This window comes from Bombina bombina, chromosome 7, assembly GCF_027579735.1.
Source record: "Bombina bombina isolate aBomBom1 chromosome 7, aBomBom1.pri, whole genome shotgun sequence".
NCBI classification, from domain to species: domain Eukaryota; kingdom Metazoa; phylum Chordata; class Amphibia; order Anura; family Bombinatoridae; genus Bombina; species Bombina bombina.
Genome location: NC_069505.1, coordinates 585,679,538 through 585,694,846, shown reverse-complemented (window position 1 = coordinate 585,694,846; position 15,309 = coordinate 585,679,538). Strand labels below are relative to the sequence as shown.

The window sequence follows — 15,309 nt, the reverse complement described above, 5'->3', positions numbered from 1 at the left end:
ATACACATACACCTTGTGTGGTTAAAATATCAAATACAAAATAGTGGGATAGATATATCACAATTCTCTGGGAGTAGGCTGGAAATATCCAGGGATCAAGTCCTAGCCCAACACACACACACCTTATGTGATTGAAATAAATACATTTTGTCTCTAATTTGCTAAACAGCACTCAATAGGCTTTTCAAGGACTGTATTTTTGGACTGTAAAATAATGTACATTTCCTAACAAAATTAGTTTTAAAAGCTTTTTAAAAAGTTTATTTTGTACACAGGTTTCTAGCGCAGTATAGTATATTTATAAAATTAACTGGATACTAAACACAATTTTTTTCTTTCAAATAAAGCAGCAATTTTAAGCAACGTTCTAATTTACTTCTATTATCATTTTTTATTCGTTATCTTGCTATCTTTATTTGAAAAAGCAGGACTGTAAGCTTAGGAGCCGGCCCTTTTTTGGTTCAGAACCTGGGTAGTGCTTGCTGATTGGTGGCTGGATTTAATCAGGGGATTAGAATCCAAACCAGTAAGCGTATTAAGGGTGTAGACTGTCTCTTTAAGTATTTTATATTACAATCTCAAAATGTTTACTGTCCCTTTTTATGACCATTGAAATTAAAAAAATTTTTTAAATCTAGCTATTTATTCAAACATGTTTTTTACAGTCTGAAACTATCATATGCTCTTTAGAGCTCACTCAGTCTCTAAGTATGATGAACACGAGGAACCGTCGGCAGCATGAACCTTCTGTTGGTGCTGGTGAAGGGTTGCTTTAATACTAAACTTTTTATCACATTCAAAGCATTCGTAAGGTTTTTCTCCTGTGTGCGTTCTGTAATGTACACCCAGAGTGAATTTCCTATTAAAGCACATCCCACATTCTGAACACTTGAATGGCTCTTCGCCTGTGTGGATTCTGAGGTGACGACTGAGATGTTGTTTCCGACTGAAGGTCTTGCTGCACTCGGTACAATTATACCTAATTCCCATGTGAATTTTCTGGTGCCTTTTTAGATCTGAAGAGTATGCAAAACTTTGTTTACATTCGGGGCAGCTGTAGGGTTTCACCCCTGTGTGAGTTCTTTGGTGGACCACAAGATGACTCTTGTGTACAAAGCAACTTTTACATTCAGAACATTTGTACGGTTTCTCCCCTGTGTGAATTCTCATATGTATGATAAGATTGGACTTTACACTAAAGCATTTTTCACATTCTGAACACGCATGTGGAGCTTCCCCCGTATGACTTTTTATGTGTCTGTTAAGATGGCACTTTTGCGAAAACTGCTTTTTGCACCAAGAACAAATATGACGTTTTACTTTTGTTTGGGGTATATCGTGTTGAACAAATTCGTGTTCTCTTTTTAACTTGTCGGAAGATTCTCCGTCTTTCTTTTTTTGGGAGATAACCAAATTAGAACCTTTCTGATTTCCTGAAAGTTTTGACTTATTTCTCTTTGTGTTACAAATATTTGTGCATATAACATTTTCCATATTAAAGAGTTCTCAAGTGCTCTATCCCAGCTGTTATCAAGCTCAGATTTCGCAATTTAACAATCGATTTTCAGCCTCTCCTGGTCTCCTGTTCAGTCCTGTTTATCTCAGTGTAAACTGCAATTTCTCACTGAATAGGTATAATAAAATTATCTCAGCATCTAAAAAACAAATATAACAAATATTAGGAAATAAGATTACAGTTTAAAAGGGACAATGTTAAAATTGTAAGAACTTATTTAAATACTATCTGCAAGGCGCATTGTAAGTAGCTATAAAGGAACATGAAACCCAAATTTTGTCTTTCATGATTTAGGTAGAACTGTTTCATTCTCTTGATATCATTTGTTGAACAAGCAGCAATGCAGTTCTGGCTTCTAACTGAACACATTGTGTGACAATGACAAATTATATATATATATGTAGCCACAAACCAGCAGCTAGAACCTAGGTTCTTTGCTGCTCCTGAGCTTACCTAGATAAACCTTTCAGCAAAGGATAGCAAGAGAAGGAAGCAAACTAAATAATAGAAGTAAATTGGAAAGTTGTTTAAAATTGTATTCTCTGTCTAAATCACAGATGTCTAATTATGACTTTACTGTCCCTTTAAGCATATTCCTAAACCTGCTCCGTTAAGTGTTCATAGGCCACCCACAAGTCAGCACAAGCTTTTGTTTATATCTTAAAGGGACAGTGAAGTAAAAATGAAACTTAAGATTCAGATAGATCATGCAATTTTAAACAACTTTCCAATTTACTTCTATGATCTAAATTGCTTTGTTATATTGGTATCCTTTGTTGAAAAGTATACCTAGGTAGGCTTAGAAGCAGAAGTGCACTACTGGGAGGAATTTCACCAATGCCTTTCTTTTGCCTGTGTTTCTTCCCTGCTTGTACGCCAGACTTCCTGAATGAGGAGCATGTGACACGGGCAGAATCAGGGCCGAGCATATTAGGAAGGGCATGAAGCAAGTAAAACCTGCTGAAGATATAAAAAAATGTGCCGGTGTTCTGTCAGACTAGCGAATTCATCAGACTAGTGAACGGAAGTGACGTTCCGTCAGCTGTCTTATAAAAAATCTATACCGCGCATGCGCTGCTCTTTTCTTAACATTCCAAATGCAGCTACGTCACAGCCTATCAGAATAGTGAACGGAACGGCCGCACGCACTAGCAACATTTCTATTTGTAAATAAAACTATTTGCAAATATAACCGTACACACGCTGCATGTTAACAGCTGTCGCATGTACAATTGGCATTGTGCGGTACAGATTAGTACACACGCTCTCCTTTTTTGTACCTAGATAAAAACGTTGTACCTTTTGTAGAAGTCTACGGTTTCTTGTCGCTCTTTGAACACAACTGTCTGGTCTCCTAAAACATTGCACACACCTATCTTGAAATTTTACATGGACAAGAAACAATAGACTTCTACAAAAGGTACAACATTTTTATCTAGGTACAAAACAATGCAGGACAGCGTGTGTACTAATCTGTACCGCACAATGCCAATTGTACATGTGACAGCTGTTAACATGCAGCGTGTGTACGGTTATATTTACAAATAGTTTTATTTACAAATAGAAATGTTGCTAGTGCGCGCGGCCGTTCCGTTCACTATTCTGATGGGCTGTAATGTAGTTGCATTTGGAATGCCATGAGAAGAGCAGCGAATGCGCGGTATGGATTTTTTATCAGACAGCTGACGGAACGTCACTTCCGTTCGCTAGTCTGATGAATTCGCTAGTCTGACAGAACACCGGCCTGAAGGCAGCCACGGGACCCTATTGGAGTAGGTTTTTTTAAGGTAAAATAATCCATTGCTGTAACATTGATGTGTTTTATAGCCATGTATATTGTGCCTTACAAATAGCTATTTTTTAAATGTTATAAAAAAAATATTAAAATGTACTGAACCTTTAATATAAACATAACTTTAAAGGGATATGAACCCCATTCAGATAGGAGCAGGTGATTTTAAACAACTTTCTAATTTATTTCTATATCAATTCTTTGTTCTCTTGGTATCTTTTGTTGAAAAGCAGGGGTGTATGCTTAGGAGCCGGCCTAATTCTGGAGCACTATAAGGCAGCAGCTTTGCAAGAATGTTCTCCATTTGCAAGAGCACAATATGGCAGCACTATTTCCTGCTATGTAGTGCACCAGATGCTACCTAGGTATCTCTTCAACACAGAATATCATGGGAAAGAAGCAAATTTAATATTAGAAGTAAATTGGAAACTTTTTAAAAGATGTATGTTCTGTCTGAATCACAATCATATCCCTTTAACTATGATCACACATTATATATATATATATATACACACATATACATACATACACACATACACACATACATACACACACACACACATAAAACACTGAGGCTGGGTGCACTCTGAAACATCCAATGCCACTAGCAAAAATTATATATATATAAATGTATCGTATTATATTACCATCTTAAAGTGTTTAATGTCCCTTTAAAGGGACATAAAACAGGTTGAGATCTGTGCTTATCCTAAAAGGGCTAATTCATTAAAAATAGTTTGCATAAAAAAAATTGTTTAAAAACTGCTGGCAAGTATTTTAAAATAATTTCAAAAATAAGCAAAATGAATTACATAGCTAAGCTGCCTGGAGCAGCCAACTCCGCACCCCTTAGTGTTGGGACACAGGTGTTGTATTTCAGCTGAGTTCACAGCTTCTAGGCATGCTCCAGCAGATAATCCCTATTCACTTCTGCATTCTACCAAAACAACAATAGATATAGCTACAGCCATAGAAGGAAATGTGTGGGAGGAGTTAGAACTTTACAATTCAGAAACTAAAAAGAAAGGGTTAATAGCGAGGCACTGCAGTATAAATTTGAAGGTAAAGTAATTAAAGTACATATTATTATATTTTGTCTCTATCCCAACTTGTTTTATGTCCCTTTAAGGTAAAAAACTATTTTACAGTACACTAACCCTTTACGCTTTAACATTTGAGAATTTGTTAGCATTGAATGCTTTATCTAAATCATAAAAAAATAATTTTGACTTTACTAAACCCTTTAAATCTATAGCAAGGACATTCATATACAAAGATATATATATATATATATATATATATATATATATATATATATATATATATATATATATACACATATACACACACAGAGAACAGCTGCCCATGAAAAACCATGTAGCCTATAGAAACTTAGCAAAGCTTAAATGAACTATTATGTCATGCCCTAATACCACTACTAAAATAGAATTATCTATACATCATGCAGAATAGTGAAATCCTTAATAGGAAACTAAAGTACAGATTTAGCCTTTTGTATTTAGGGTATAGAGCAAGCTGCAGAGTATAAAATGTATGAGAAATTGTTCCTTCTAGTTTATTTCTGTATTTGAAATAGTTGGTATTGTTTTTTAAAAAAAAAAAAAACAACCCATCAAAATGCTTTGAGCTTGCAGGGAAATAACCAATTATTTCCCTGCATGTCGTCAGTCTTTGAAAGCGGTGGAAGCGATCCTGATCGCTTCCAGCCTCTTTCCGGTTATTGCAGTGATGCCTCAATATCGAGGCATCCTGCAATAATGTTTCCTAGCCATCCGATGGCCCTCTCTGCATCGGACATCGATGGTTGAAATCGTTGGTGGGTGAGATCCGATGTGGGAGGCAGGCGGACATTGATGGCGTTGGTAAATAAGAGGGGGGCAGAATCGTGGGCGGGGTGGCCGGGGGCGCATGCACAAGGCGGGAGAGGGTGGGAACCACTACACTATGGAAAAAGTGTATATATTAAGTGGGAGAAAGGGGGGTGGGAATTAGCAATTTTAATGATCTAAGGGATCTGGGAGGGGGTGGGGGGTTGGTCTTAGGGGGGGAAGCTACACTACAGAAAAAAGTAAAAAAAAAAACAAAACAAAAAAAAACACAATTTTATTGTAAACTGGGTACTGGCAGACAGCTGCCAGTACCCAAGATGGCTCCCAATAAGGTAGAGGGGGAGGTTTAGAGAGCTGTTTGGAGGGGAGTCAGGGAGGTTGGGGGCTAAGGGGGATCCTACACAGCAGCTTATGTAAATATGTTAAAAAAAATAATACCTTTTATTTTAGTACTGGCAGACATTTTGCCAGTACTTAAGATGGCAGGGACAATTGTGGGGTGGGAGGGAAGAGAGCTGTTTGGGAGGGATCAGGGGGTGTGATGTGTCAGGTGGGAGGCTGATCTCTACACTAAAGCTAAAATTAACCCTGCAAGCTCCCTACAAGCTAACTAATTAACTCCTTTACTGCTAGACATAATACACGTGTAATGCATTTAGCGGCCTTCTAATTACCAAAAAGCAACACCAAAGCCATATAAGTCTGCTATTTCTGAACAAAGGGGATCCCAAAGAAGCATTTACAACCATTTGTGCCAAAATTGCACAAGCTGTTTGTAAATAATTTTAGTGAGAAACCTAAAGCTTGTGAAAAAGTGAACGATTTTTTTGATTTGATCGCATTTGGCGGTGAAATGGTGACATGAAATATACTAAAATGGACCTAGATCAATACTTTGGGTTGTCTACTACACTAAAGCTAAAATTAACCCTACAAGCTACACTACACTAAAGCTAAAATTAAAGGGACAGTCTACACCAGAATTTTTTTTGTTTTAAAAGATAGATAATCCCTTTTTTACCCAATCCCCAGTTTTGCATAACCAACACAGCTATATTTATATATTTTTTTACCTCTGTGATTATCTTGTATCTAAGCCTCTGCAAACTGCCCCTTTATTTCAGTTCTTTTGACAGACTTGCAGTTTAGCCAATCAGTGATAGCTCCCAGGTAACTTCACGTGCATGAGCACAGTGTTATCTATATGAAAAACATGAACTAACACCCTCTAGTGGTGAAAAACCTGTTAAAATGCATTCTTAAGAGGCGGCCTTCAAGGTCTAAGAAATTAGCATATGAACCTCGTAGGTTAAGCTTTCAACTAAGAATACCAAGAGAACAAAGCAAAATTGGTGATAAAAGTAAATTGGAAAATTGTTTAATATTATATGCCCTATCTGAATCATGAAAGTTTGTTTTGGACTAGACTGTCCCTTTAACCCTACAAGCTCCCTAATTAACCCCTTCGCTGCTGGGCATAATACACGTGTGGTGCACAGTGGCATTTAGCGGCCTTCTAATTACCAAATAGCAACGCCAAAGCTATATATGTCTGCTATTTCTGAACAAAGGGGATCCCAGATAAGCATTTACAACCATTTGTGCCATAATTGCACAAGCTGTTTGTAAATCATTTCAGTGAGAAACCTAAAATTGTGAAAAATGTAACTTTTTTTTTTTATTTGATAGCATTTGGCGTAGAAATGGTGGCATGAAATATACCAAGATGGGCCTAGATCAATACTTGGGGTTGTCTACTACACTGCACTAAAGCTAAAATTAACCATAGAAGCTCCCTACTTGCTCCCTAATTAACCCCTTCACTGCTGGGCATAATACACGCGTGGTGCGCAGTGGCATTTAGCGGCCTTCTAATTACCAAAAAGCAACGCCAAAACCATATATGTCTGCTATTTCTGAACAAAGGGGATCCCAGAGAAGCATTTACAATTTATGCCATAATTGCACAAGTTGTTTGTAAATAATTTCAGTGAGAAACCTAAAGTTTGTGAAAAAAATTGATAAAAAGTGAACGATTTGTTTTATTTGATCGCATTTGGAGGTGAAATGGTGGCATAAAATATACAAAAATGGGCCTAGATCAATACTTTGGGATGTCTTCTAAAAAAAAATATATATATATATATATATATATATATATATATACATAGGAGTCAAAGGGTAAACAGCGCTTATGGAGATTCTTAAAAACTGAATAATATTAAAATCTCGGCAGTGTTGGTGGGTAAAGAAAACAAAAAAAAAAAAAAAAAAAAAAAAAAAGGGAAGAGAAGTATATGAATATACGTATATATTAGAGTCTTTGATAGGATATTGGAATCCTAGTGTAATGAAGGCGTAATAGATACCCTTACCAAAAGTTACCTCAATCCTATGAGGTAAGTTTGCCGCATTGGAGGATGTATCTAGTGGTTGAATGAATCCTGGATGTTCGACTCCGAGTCGGAAAAGGGAAATTTTTTTGTATCTGCTGACACAATTCTAAGGAAAATGAAGAAAAAATAAGAAAAGAAAAAAGAAATAAGTACCCTGTAACCACGTCACCTGCTCTGACATCCTTTCATACCAAGACAAGAAAACCAAGCTCCAAGAGGCAATAAATACAGGAAGTTTCCTAAAGAAACCAGCACAAAGGGGACCCACATCCCATTCTACTCCAAGAGGCAGCGATTTTATACAGACCAGAACATCCAGGATTCATTCAACCACTAGATACATCCTCCAATGCGGCAAACTTACCTCATAGGATTGAGGTAACTTTTGGTAAGGGTATCTATTACGCCTTCATTACACTAGGATTCCAATATCCTATCAAAGACTCTAATATATATACGTATATTCATATACTTCTCTTCCCTTTTTTTTTTTTTTTTTTTTTTTTGTTTTCTTTACCCACCAACACTGCCGAGATTTTAATATTATTCAGTTTTTAAGAATCTCCATAAGCGCTGTTTACCCTTTGACTCCTATTTTTCCTATATTGTATAGACTTAGTCTATCATACAATATTTGTACCTTCATAGCTGCTCTATGAGATTTTCATACCTCTGACTAGCGCATTTACTTGAGTAACGCCTGTTTCCACTCACTGACACTGAATGGTAACATTCTACTTAATTCTATATATATATACATGTCAAGGGATATTCAGGGATTCCTGACAGATATCAGTGTTCCAATGTAACTAGCGCTAATTTGGAAAAAAAGTGGTTTGGAAATAGCAAAGTGCTACTTGTACTTATTGCCCTATAACTTGCAAAAAAAGCAAAGAACATGTAAACATTGGGTATTTCTAAACTCAGGACAAAATTTAGAAACAATTTAGCATGGGTGTCTTTTGGTGGTTGTAGAAGTGTAACAGATTTTGGGGGTCAAAGTTAGAAAAGGTGTTTTTTTTTCAATTTTTTCCTCATATTTTATAAAAAAAAAATTATAGTAAATTATAAGATATGATGAAACTTGAAAATAATGGTATCTTTAGAAAGTCCATTTAATGGCAAGAAAAACGGTATATAATATGTGTGGGTACAGTAAATGAGTAAGAGGAAAATTACAGCTAAACACAAACACCCCAAAAATGTAAAAATAGCCTTGGTCCCAAACGGACAGAAAATGGATAAGTGCTGTGGTCATTAAGGGGTTAATGTTAAAAGCCTCCTACATCTCAATGCATTACAAATATGAAGCAGAAAGAAGTGGGGGGGTCAAATCACTTCTGTTTACGTTTGTTGCGATCAGCTAAAGAAGTAAACTTCTTAATGTATATCTTACTGGCAGCCAAAGCATACCCCCCAACTGTCCCGATTTTCGTGGGACAGTCCTGATTTTAGGGGTCTGTCCCCCTGTCCCGGGTTGCTAGCCATCTGTCCCGATTTGCCCCAGGCATTAAAAAAATATTTTTATTTTTTTTTAAATTCTATTGGGACCATACTCAGAAGCAGCTGGCTCTGCTCTCACAGGGTTAGATACCTGTTACATTCCCTGTGGAAAAGGAATGGTGTGTGGGTTAAGCAGGAGTAAGAAGGCTGTATACACTCTGACCACGGGTAATGGTGACCTCTCTAACCTACCTCTGATAGTGATGATGTCTAACCCCTGGTGATAATAGTAGCATGCCTTCAGTTTTATACAATGAGCAGTGCTAATACCAGGGTAACGAACAGTGGCAGCCGCAGACTGCCAGCTAATGTGCTTGCCAACCCCAGGACCCCATACAATGAATTACAGATACCCATATATGATGTAGTGTGTGTGTGTCTGTATCCATAACTGTGTGTGTGTGTATCTGCATGTATAAGTTTATGCTATATAGTGTGTGTGTGTCTGCATGTATAAATGTAAGCTATGTAGTGTGTGTATGTGTATCTGCATGTATAAGTGTGTATCTGCATGTATAAGTGTATACTATGTAGTGCCTGTGTATCTGCATGTATAAGTGTATGCTGCATGTATAAGTGTGTATCTGCATGTATAAGTGTATGCTATGTAGTGTGTGTATGTGTATCTGCATGTATAAGTGTGTATCTGTATGTATAAGTTTATGCTATGTAGTGTGTGTGTGTCTGCATGTATAAATGTAAGCTATGTAGTGTGTGTATGTGTATCTGTATGCATAAGTGTGTATCTGCATGTATAAGTGTATGCTATATAGTGTGTGTGTGTCTGCATATATAAGTGTATACTATGTAGTGTGTATGTGTGTCTGCATGTATAAATGTAAGCTATGTAGTAGTGTGTGTATGTGTATCTGCATGTATAAGTGTATACTATGTAGTGTCTGTGTATCTGCATGAATAAGTGTATGCTGCATGTATTAGTGTATGCTATGTAATGTGTGTGTATCTGCATGTATAAGTGTATACTATGCAGTGTCTGTGTATCTGCCTGTATAAGTGTATGCTATGTAGTGTGTGTGTATCTGCATGTGTAGGTGTATGCTATGTAGTGTGTGTGTATCTGCATGTATAAGTGTATGCTATGTAGTGTGTTTGTATCTGCATGTATAAGTGTATGCTATGTAGTGTGTGTGTATCTGCATGTATAAGTGTATGCTATGTAGTGTGTTTGTATCTGCATGTATAAGTGTATGCTATGTAGTGTGTGTGTGTACCTGCATGTATAAGTGTATGCTATGTAGTGTGTGTGTGTGTATGTGCATATGTAAGTGTATGCTATGTAGTGTGTGTGTATCTGCATGTATAAGTGTATACTATGTAGTGTGTGTGTATCTGCATGTGTATGCTATGTAGTGTGTGTGTATCTGCATGTATAAGTGTATGCTATGTAGTGTGTGTGTATCTGCATGTATAAGTGTATGCTATGTAGTGTGTGTGTATCTGCATGTGTATGCTATGTAGTGTGTGTGTATCTGCATGTATAAGTGTATACTATGTAGTGTCTGTGTATCTGCCTGTATAAGTGTATGCTATGTAGTGTGTGTATCTGCATGTGTAAGTGTATGCTATGTAGTGTGTGTGTATCTGCATGTATAAATGTATGCTATGTAGTGTGTGTGTGTGTATCTGCATGTGTAAGTGTATGCTATGTAGTGTGTGTGTATCTGCATCTGTAAGTGTATGCTATGTAGTGTCTGTGTGTATCTGCATGTGTAAGTGCATGCTATGTAGTGTGTGTGTATCTGCATGTATAAGTGTATGCTATGTAGTGTGTGTGTATCTGCATGTATAAGTGTATGCTATGTAGTGTGTGTGTATCTGCATCTGTAAGTGTATGCTATGTAGTGTGTGTGTATCTGCATGTATAAATGTATGCTATGTAGTGTGTGTGTGTGTGTATCTGCATGTATAAGTGTATGCTATGTAGTGTGTGTGTATCTGCATGTATAAGTGTATGCTATGTAGTGTGTGTGTGTATCTGCATGTGTAAGTGTATGCTATGCAGTGTGTGTGTATCTGCATGTATAAATGTATGCTATGTAGTGTGTGTGTGTGTGTGTATCTGCATGTATAAGTGTATGCTATGTAGAGTGTGTGTATCTGCATGTGTAAGTGTATGCTATGTAGTGTGTGTGTATCTGCATGTATAAATGTATGCTATGTAGTGTGTGTGTGTGTGTGTGTATCTGCATGTGTAAGTGTATGCTATGTAGTGTGTGTGTATCTGCATGTGTAAGTGTATGCTATGTAGTGTGTGTGTGTATCTGCATGTGTAAGTGTATGCTATGTAGAGTGTGTGTATCTGCATGTGTAAGTGTATGCTATGTAGTGTGTGTGTGTATCTGCATGTGTAAGTGTATGCTATGTAGTGTGTGTGTATCTGCATGTGTAAGTGTATGCTATGTAGTGTGTGTGTGTATCTGCATGTGTAAGTGTATGCTATGTAGAGTGTGTGTGTATCTGCATGTGTAAGTGTATGCTATGTAGTGTGTGTGTGTATCTGCATGTGTAAGTGTATGCTATGTAGTGTGTGTGTATCTGCATGTGTAAGTGTATGCTATGTAGTGTGTGTGTGTATCTGCATGTGTAAGTGTATGCTATGTAGAGTGTGTGTATCTGCATGTGTAAGTGTATGCTATGTAGTGTGTGTGTGTATCTGCATATGTAAGTGTATGCTATGTAGTGTGTGTGTGTATCTGCATGTGTAAGTGTATGCTATGTAGAGTGTGTGTATCTGCATGTATAAGTGTATGCTATGTAGTGTGTGTGTGTGTATGCATGTGTAAGTGTATGCTATGTAGTGTGCTACTGTGCATTTTTGCTGACTTTAAAGGCCAGAATCTAGAATATTAATGAGGAAAGCAGAGAGCATTTTTAAAGAATTTATTATTAAATGTCCAATTAAGATAAAAAATATTTAGCAATGTCTTTGCAAAGGCTAATTAAATACATAGCTCACATAGCCATAGCAGTGGTTTGAGCTTGTGTTTGATTTGCTGCCTAAGTGTATTAAAATCTATGACTTTATTTAGAATTTTATTTATATTACTTTGGTCTTATGATTTTTTAAGCCCGGCCCACCACATTTCATTTTTGCGGGGGGGTCCCTATTTTGAATTTTGAAATGTTGGGAGGTATGGCCAAAGGGTAAAATGACTGCTCAGTTGTAAAAAAAAAAAAAAAACATGCATGGTGAGATCACGTCGAGCAGGGGCTAAGGAAGAGATTTTTTTTTTTTTTGGGGGGGGGGGGCATTGTGTGACCCTAATATTATTGTGCCCAGTCACAGACAGATTGGAGGACAGCTGACAACCCTATTTACAATGACATGCTCCCCTGGCATCTCTAGGTGCAGATATGTCTGAAGACTGCTTACAGTTAGTAAAACACATAAATGATCACAAAACACATATACAGAGGTGAGAGACCAAGGCACACACCCACATACAGTCTACTCCTAGTCTCCTTTTCCTCCCCTTGCACTAATTTTACTTCCCTATTCCTCAGTCACCTCTCTTACTGCTAAACCCCCAGTAAGTAGTGTCACCCCAGTAGTCACAGTGTAAGTTTAGTTACAGTCCCTGACCACTAGGGGCACCAGATCTATTATTAGCATGGGATCAGTTTCCATTCATAAAATAGACAGACACACCTGTCAATCATAGCAATGGTAACTTGTTAAACCCTTTATCTACCCCTTCACCTCTCTATCGTAGTCTATCCCTCATGTATTGTTCCCTTACTAATAGATCCCAATCACCCCCCTTTCTCTATATCTCTTCGGTAACCGTATCCCTTCCCCATGACGAGACACCGACCTTTTTATGTGTCCAAGCCTGTGCGCAGATCACGCTGATATTTAAGACCATGTGCCAGACTATTTACAGGCAAAAACCTCAGCAAGGCATTCTGGGAATTGTAGTTCTGTACTAGCAGAGATGCGAATTATTTTAATATTGATAGGGCTAGCTTACAAGTGGAGCTCATTTATCAGTATTATTTTATTAGGGGCACTGTAACTTTATTAACATACAATACACTGTAGTTACAAGGCCAGTATGTAATTATTATTTGTTTTCCTGTACGTATGGGATAACTACAGGCAAAATATAAAAGAGCGTGCGCTTGTCTCGCTCCTCGTGCCCTCCTCTCTACAACGTCTACATCACGAGCAAGCGACATGGCCAGTGATACAAGTACGCATGCGCATTTTCCAATGCTTAGCCTACACGGATGTTTTGAGGAGAAGCGTGCACAGACAGACTCGCTGCGCCGCGCACCATTGCGCCTCATACTTCAGCGCATGCGCGAAACGTCCTGTCACACACTACAGATGCAACTTATTGGTTTGTTGTTACAGAAGTGAAAGAGTGAAAAAAAAAAACACGAGTGGGAGTGTAATATTTTGAACAGTCAAGTGATATTGCTATATTGCTTTTCTCATTAAAGTACATGTGTCTTTATAGTATTCAGGGCATAACTTGCTTTAATGTAGTGTTATGACATTTTTATGTGATTTCTGGGGATTGTGACCATAAGGTAATACTGACTTTATATAGTGATAGGTCACTGTAGGGGTCACCAGTACCTGAGGTTAAAGGTCACATCATGGATTTTTGAGGTCAATGAGTTCAAATGACTACTAATGATCTTACTAACCCCTTAAGGACAAGGCCATTTTCAATTTCTTTCCCTTAAAGGGACAGTCTACACCAGAATTTTTGTTGTTTTATAAGATAGATAATCCCTTAATTACCAATTCCCCAATTTTGCATAACCAACACAGTTATAATTATACATGTTTTACCTCTGTAATTACCTTGTATCTAAGCCTCAGCAGACTGCCCCCTTATTTCAGTTCTTTTGACAGACTTGCATTTTAGCCAATCAGAGCTGTCTCCGTGGTAAATTCATTTGCATGAGCTCAATGTTATCTATATGAAACACGTGAACTAATGCCCTCTAGTGGTGAAAAACTATCAAAATGCATTTAGATTAGAGGCGGCCTTCAAGGTCTAAGGTTTAGCTTTCAACTAAGAATACCTTTAAGGCTATTTTTACATTTTTGCAGTGTTTGTGTTTAGCTGTAATTTTCCTCTTACTCATTTACTGTACCCACACATATTATATACTGTTTTTCTCGCCATTAAATGAACTTTCTAAAGATACCATTATTTTCATCATATCTTATCATTTACTATAATTTTTTTATAAAATATGAGGAAAAAATGGAAAAAAACACACTTTTCTAACTTTGACCCCCAAAATCTGTTACACATCTACAACCACCAAAAAACACCCATGCTAAATAGTTTCTAAATTTTGTCCTGTGAGCCGTTCCAATCCCTTGATCTGTGCGGCATGGTGCTGGTGTCTCTGTGTAGAAGACCGCCACCTACTCTGATCATCAAGGTGGGTGAGTTTGGTTAGGAGTTGCAGACTCTCAGTACAAAAAAAAAAAAAGAAAGGTTAGAATTCTGAAAACATTTTATATTAGTATACCACAAGCAGTCTTTATATAAATGTCATTTTAAACTTGTTTGATTAGATGACTAATTTGTACTTGTGGAACTAGATCCACCATGCATCCAGTACCCTCTGGGTAAAGAGAGTGTTTTTGATGTTTTTTTATTTGAAATGTACCTTGGTGTCCTTCACTAAGATCTGTACTTTGGAAAATGGCCGCCACAGCCTTGATCCGTGCCTATCTCTGTTTATGCCACCATTTCACAGCCAAATGCGATCAAATTTAAAAAAAAAGTTAACTTTTTCACAAACTTTAGGTTTCTCACTGAAATGATTTACAAACAGCTTGTGCAATTATGGCACAAATGGTTGTAAATGCTTCTCTGGGATCCCCTTTGTTCAGAAATAGCAGACATATATGGCTTTAGCATTGCTTTTTGGTAATTAGAAGGCAGATAAATGCCGCTGCACACTACACCTGTATTATGTCCAGCAGTGAAAGGGGTTAATTAGGTAGCTTGTAGGGAGCTTGAAGGGTTCATTTTTTGCTTTAGTGCAGAGATCAGCCTCCCACCTAACACATCCGACCCTCTGAACCCTCCCAAACAGCTCTCTTCCCTCCCCCACCCCACAAATGTCCCCGCCATCTTAAGTACTGGCAGAAAGTTTGCCAGTATAAAAAGTTTGTGTGTTTTTTTTTTTAAATTATATATTTTCTGCAGTGTAGGATCCCTGTTTACCACCCAACCTTCCTGAGCCCCCAAACAG

The 15,309-nt window shown here is 37.4% G+C and overlaps 1 protein-coding gene across 2 annotated transcripts; it reads right to left on the bottom strand.

Moving 5' to 3' along the window:
• Positions 1–234: 234 nt before the first annotated feature.
• Positions 235–13,029, bottom strand: LOC128636120 (gastrula zinc finger protein XlCGF71.1-like). 2 transcript variants are annotated; one of them, XR_008398665.1, is made up of 3 exons: positions 12,894–13,029; positions 7,534–7,660; positions 235–1,655 (listed from the first exon to the last, which is right to left on the bottom strand). XR_008398665.1 is itself a non-coding variant. In XM_053689182.1 (2 exons), the coding sequence occupies exon 2, from the start codon at positions 1,492–1,494 to the stop codon at positions 694–696; it is 801 nt and encodes a 266-aa protein (XP_053545157.1). In that variant the 5' UTR covers positions 1,495–1,655; positions 12,894–12,961; the 3' UTR covers positions 235–693. The 2 variants fall into 2 exon arrangements, 1 of the variants encoding a protein (XP_053545157.1); XM_053689182.1 differs by lacking the exon at positions 7,534–7,660 and having other exon boundaries at positions 12,894–12,961.
• Positions 13,030–15,309: the final 2,280 nt, after the last annotated feature.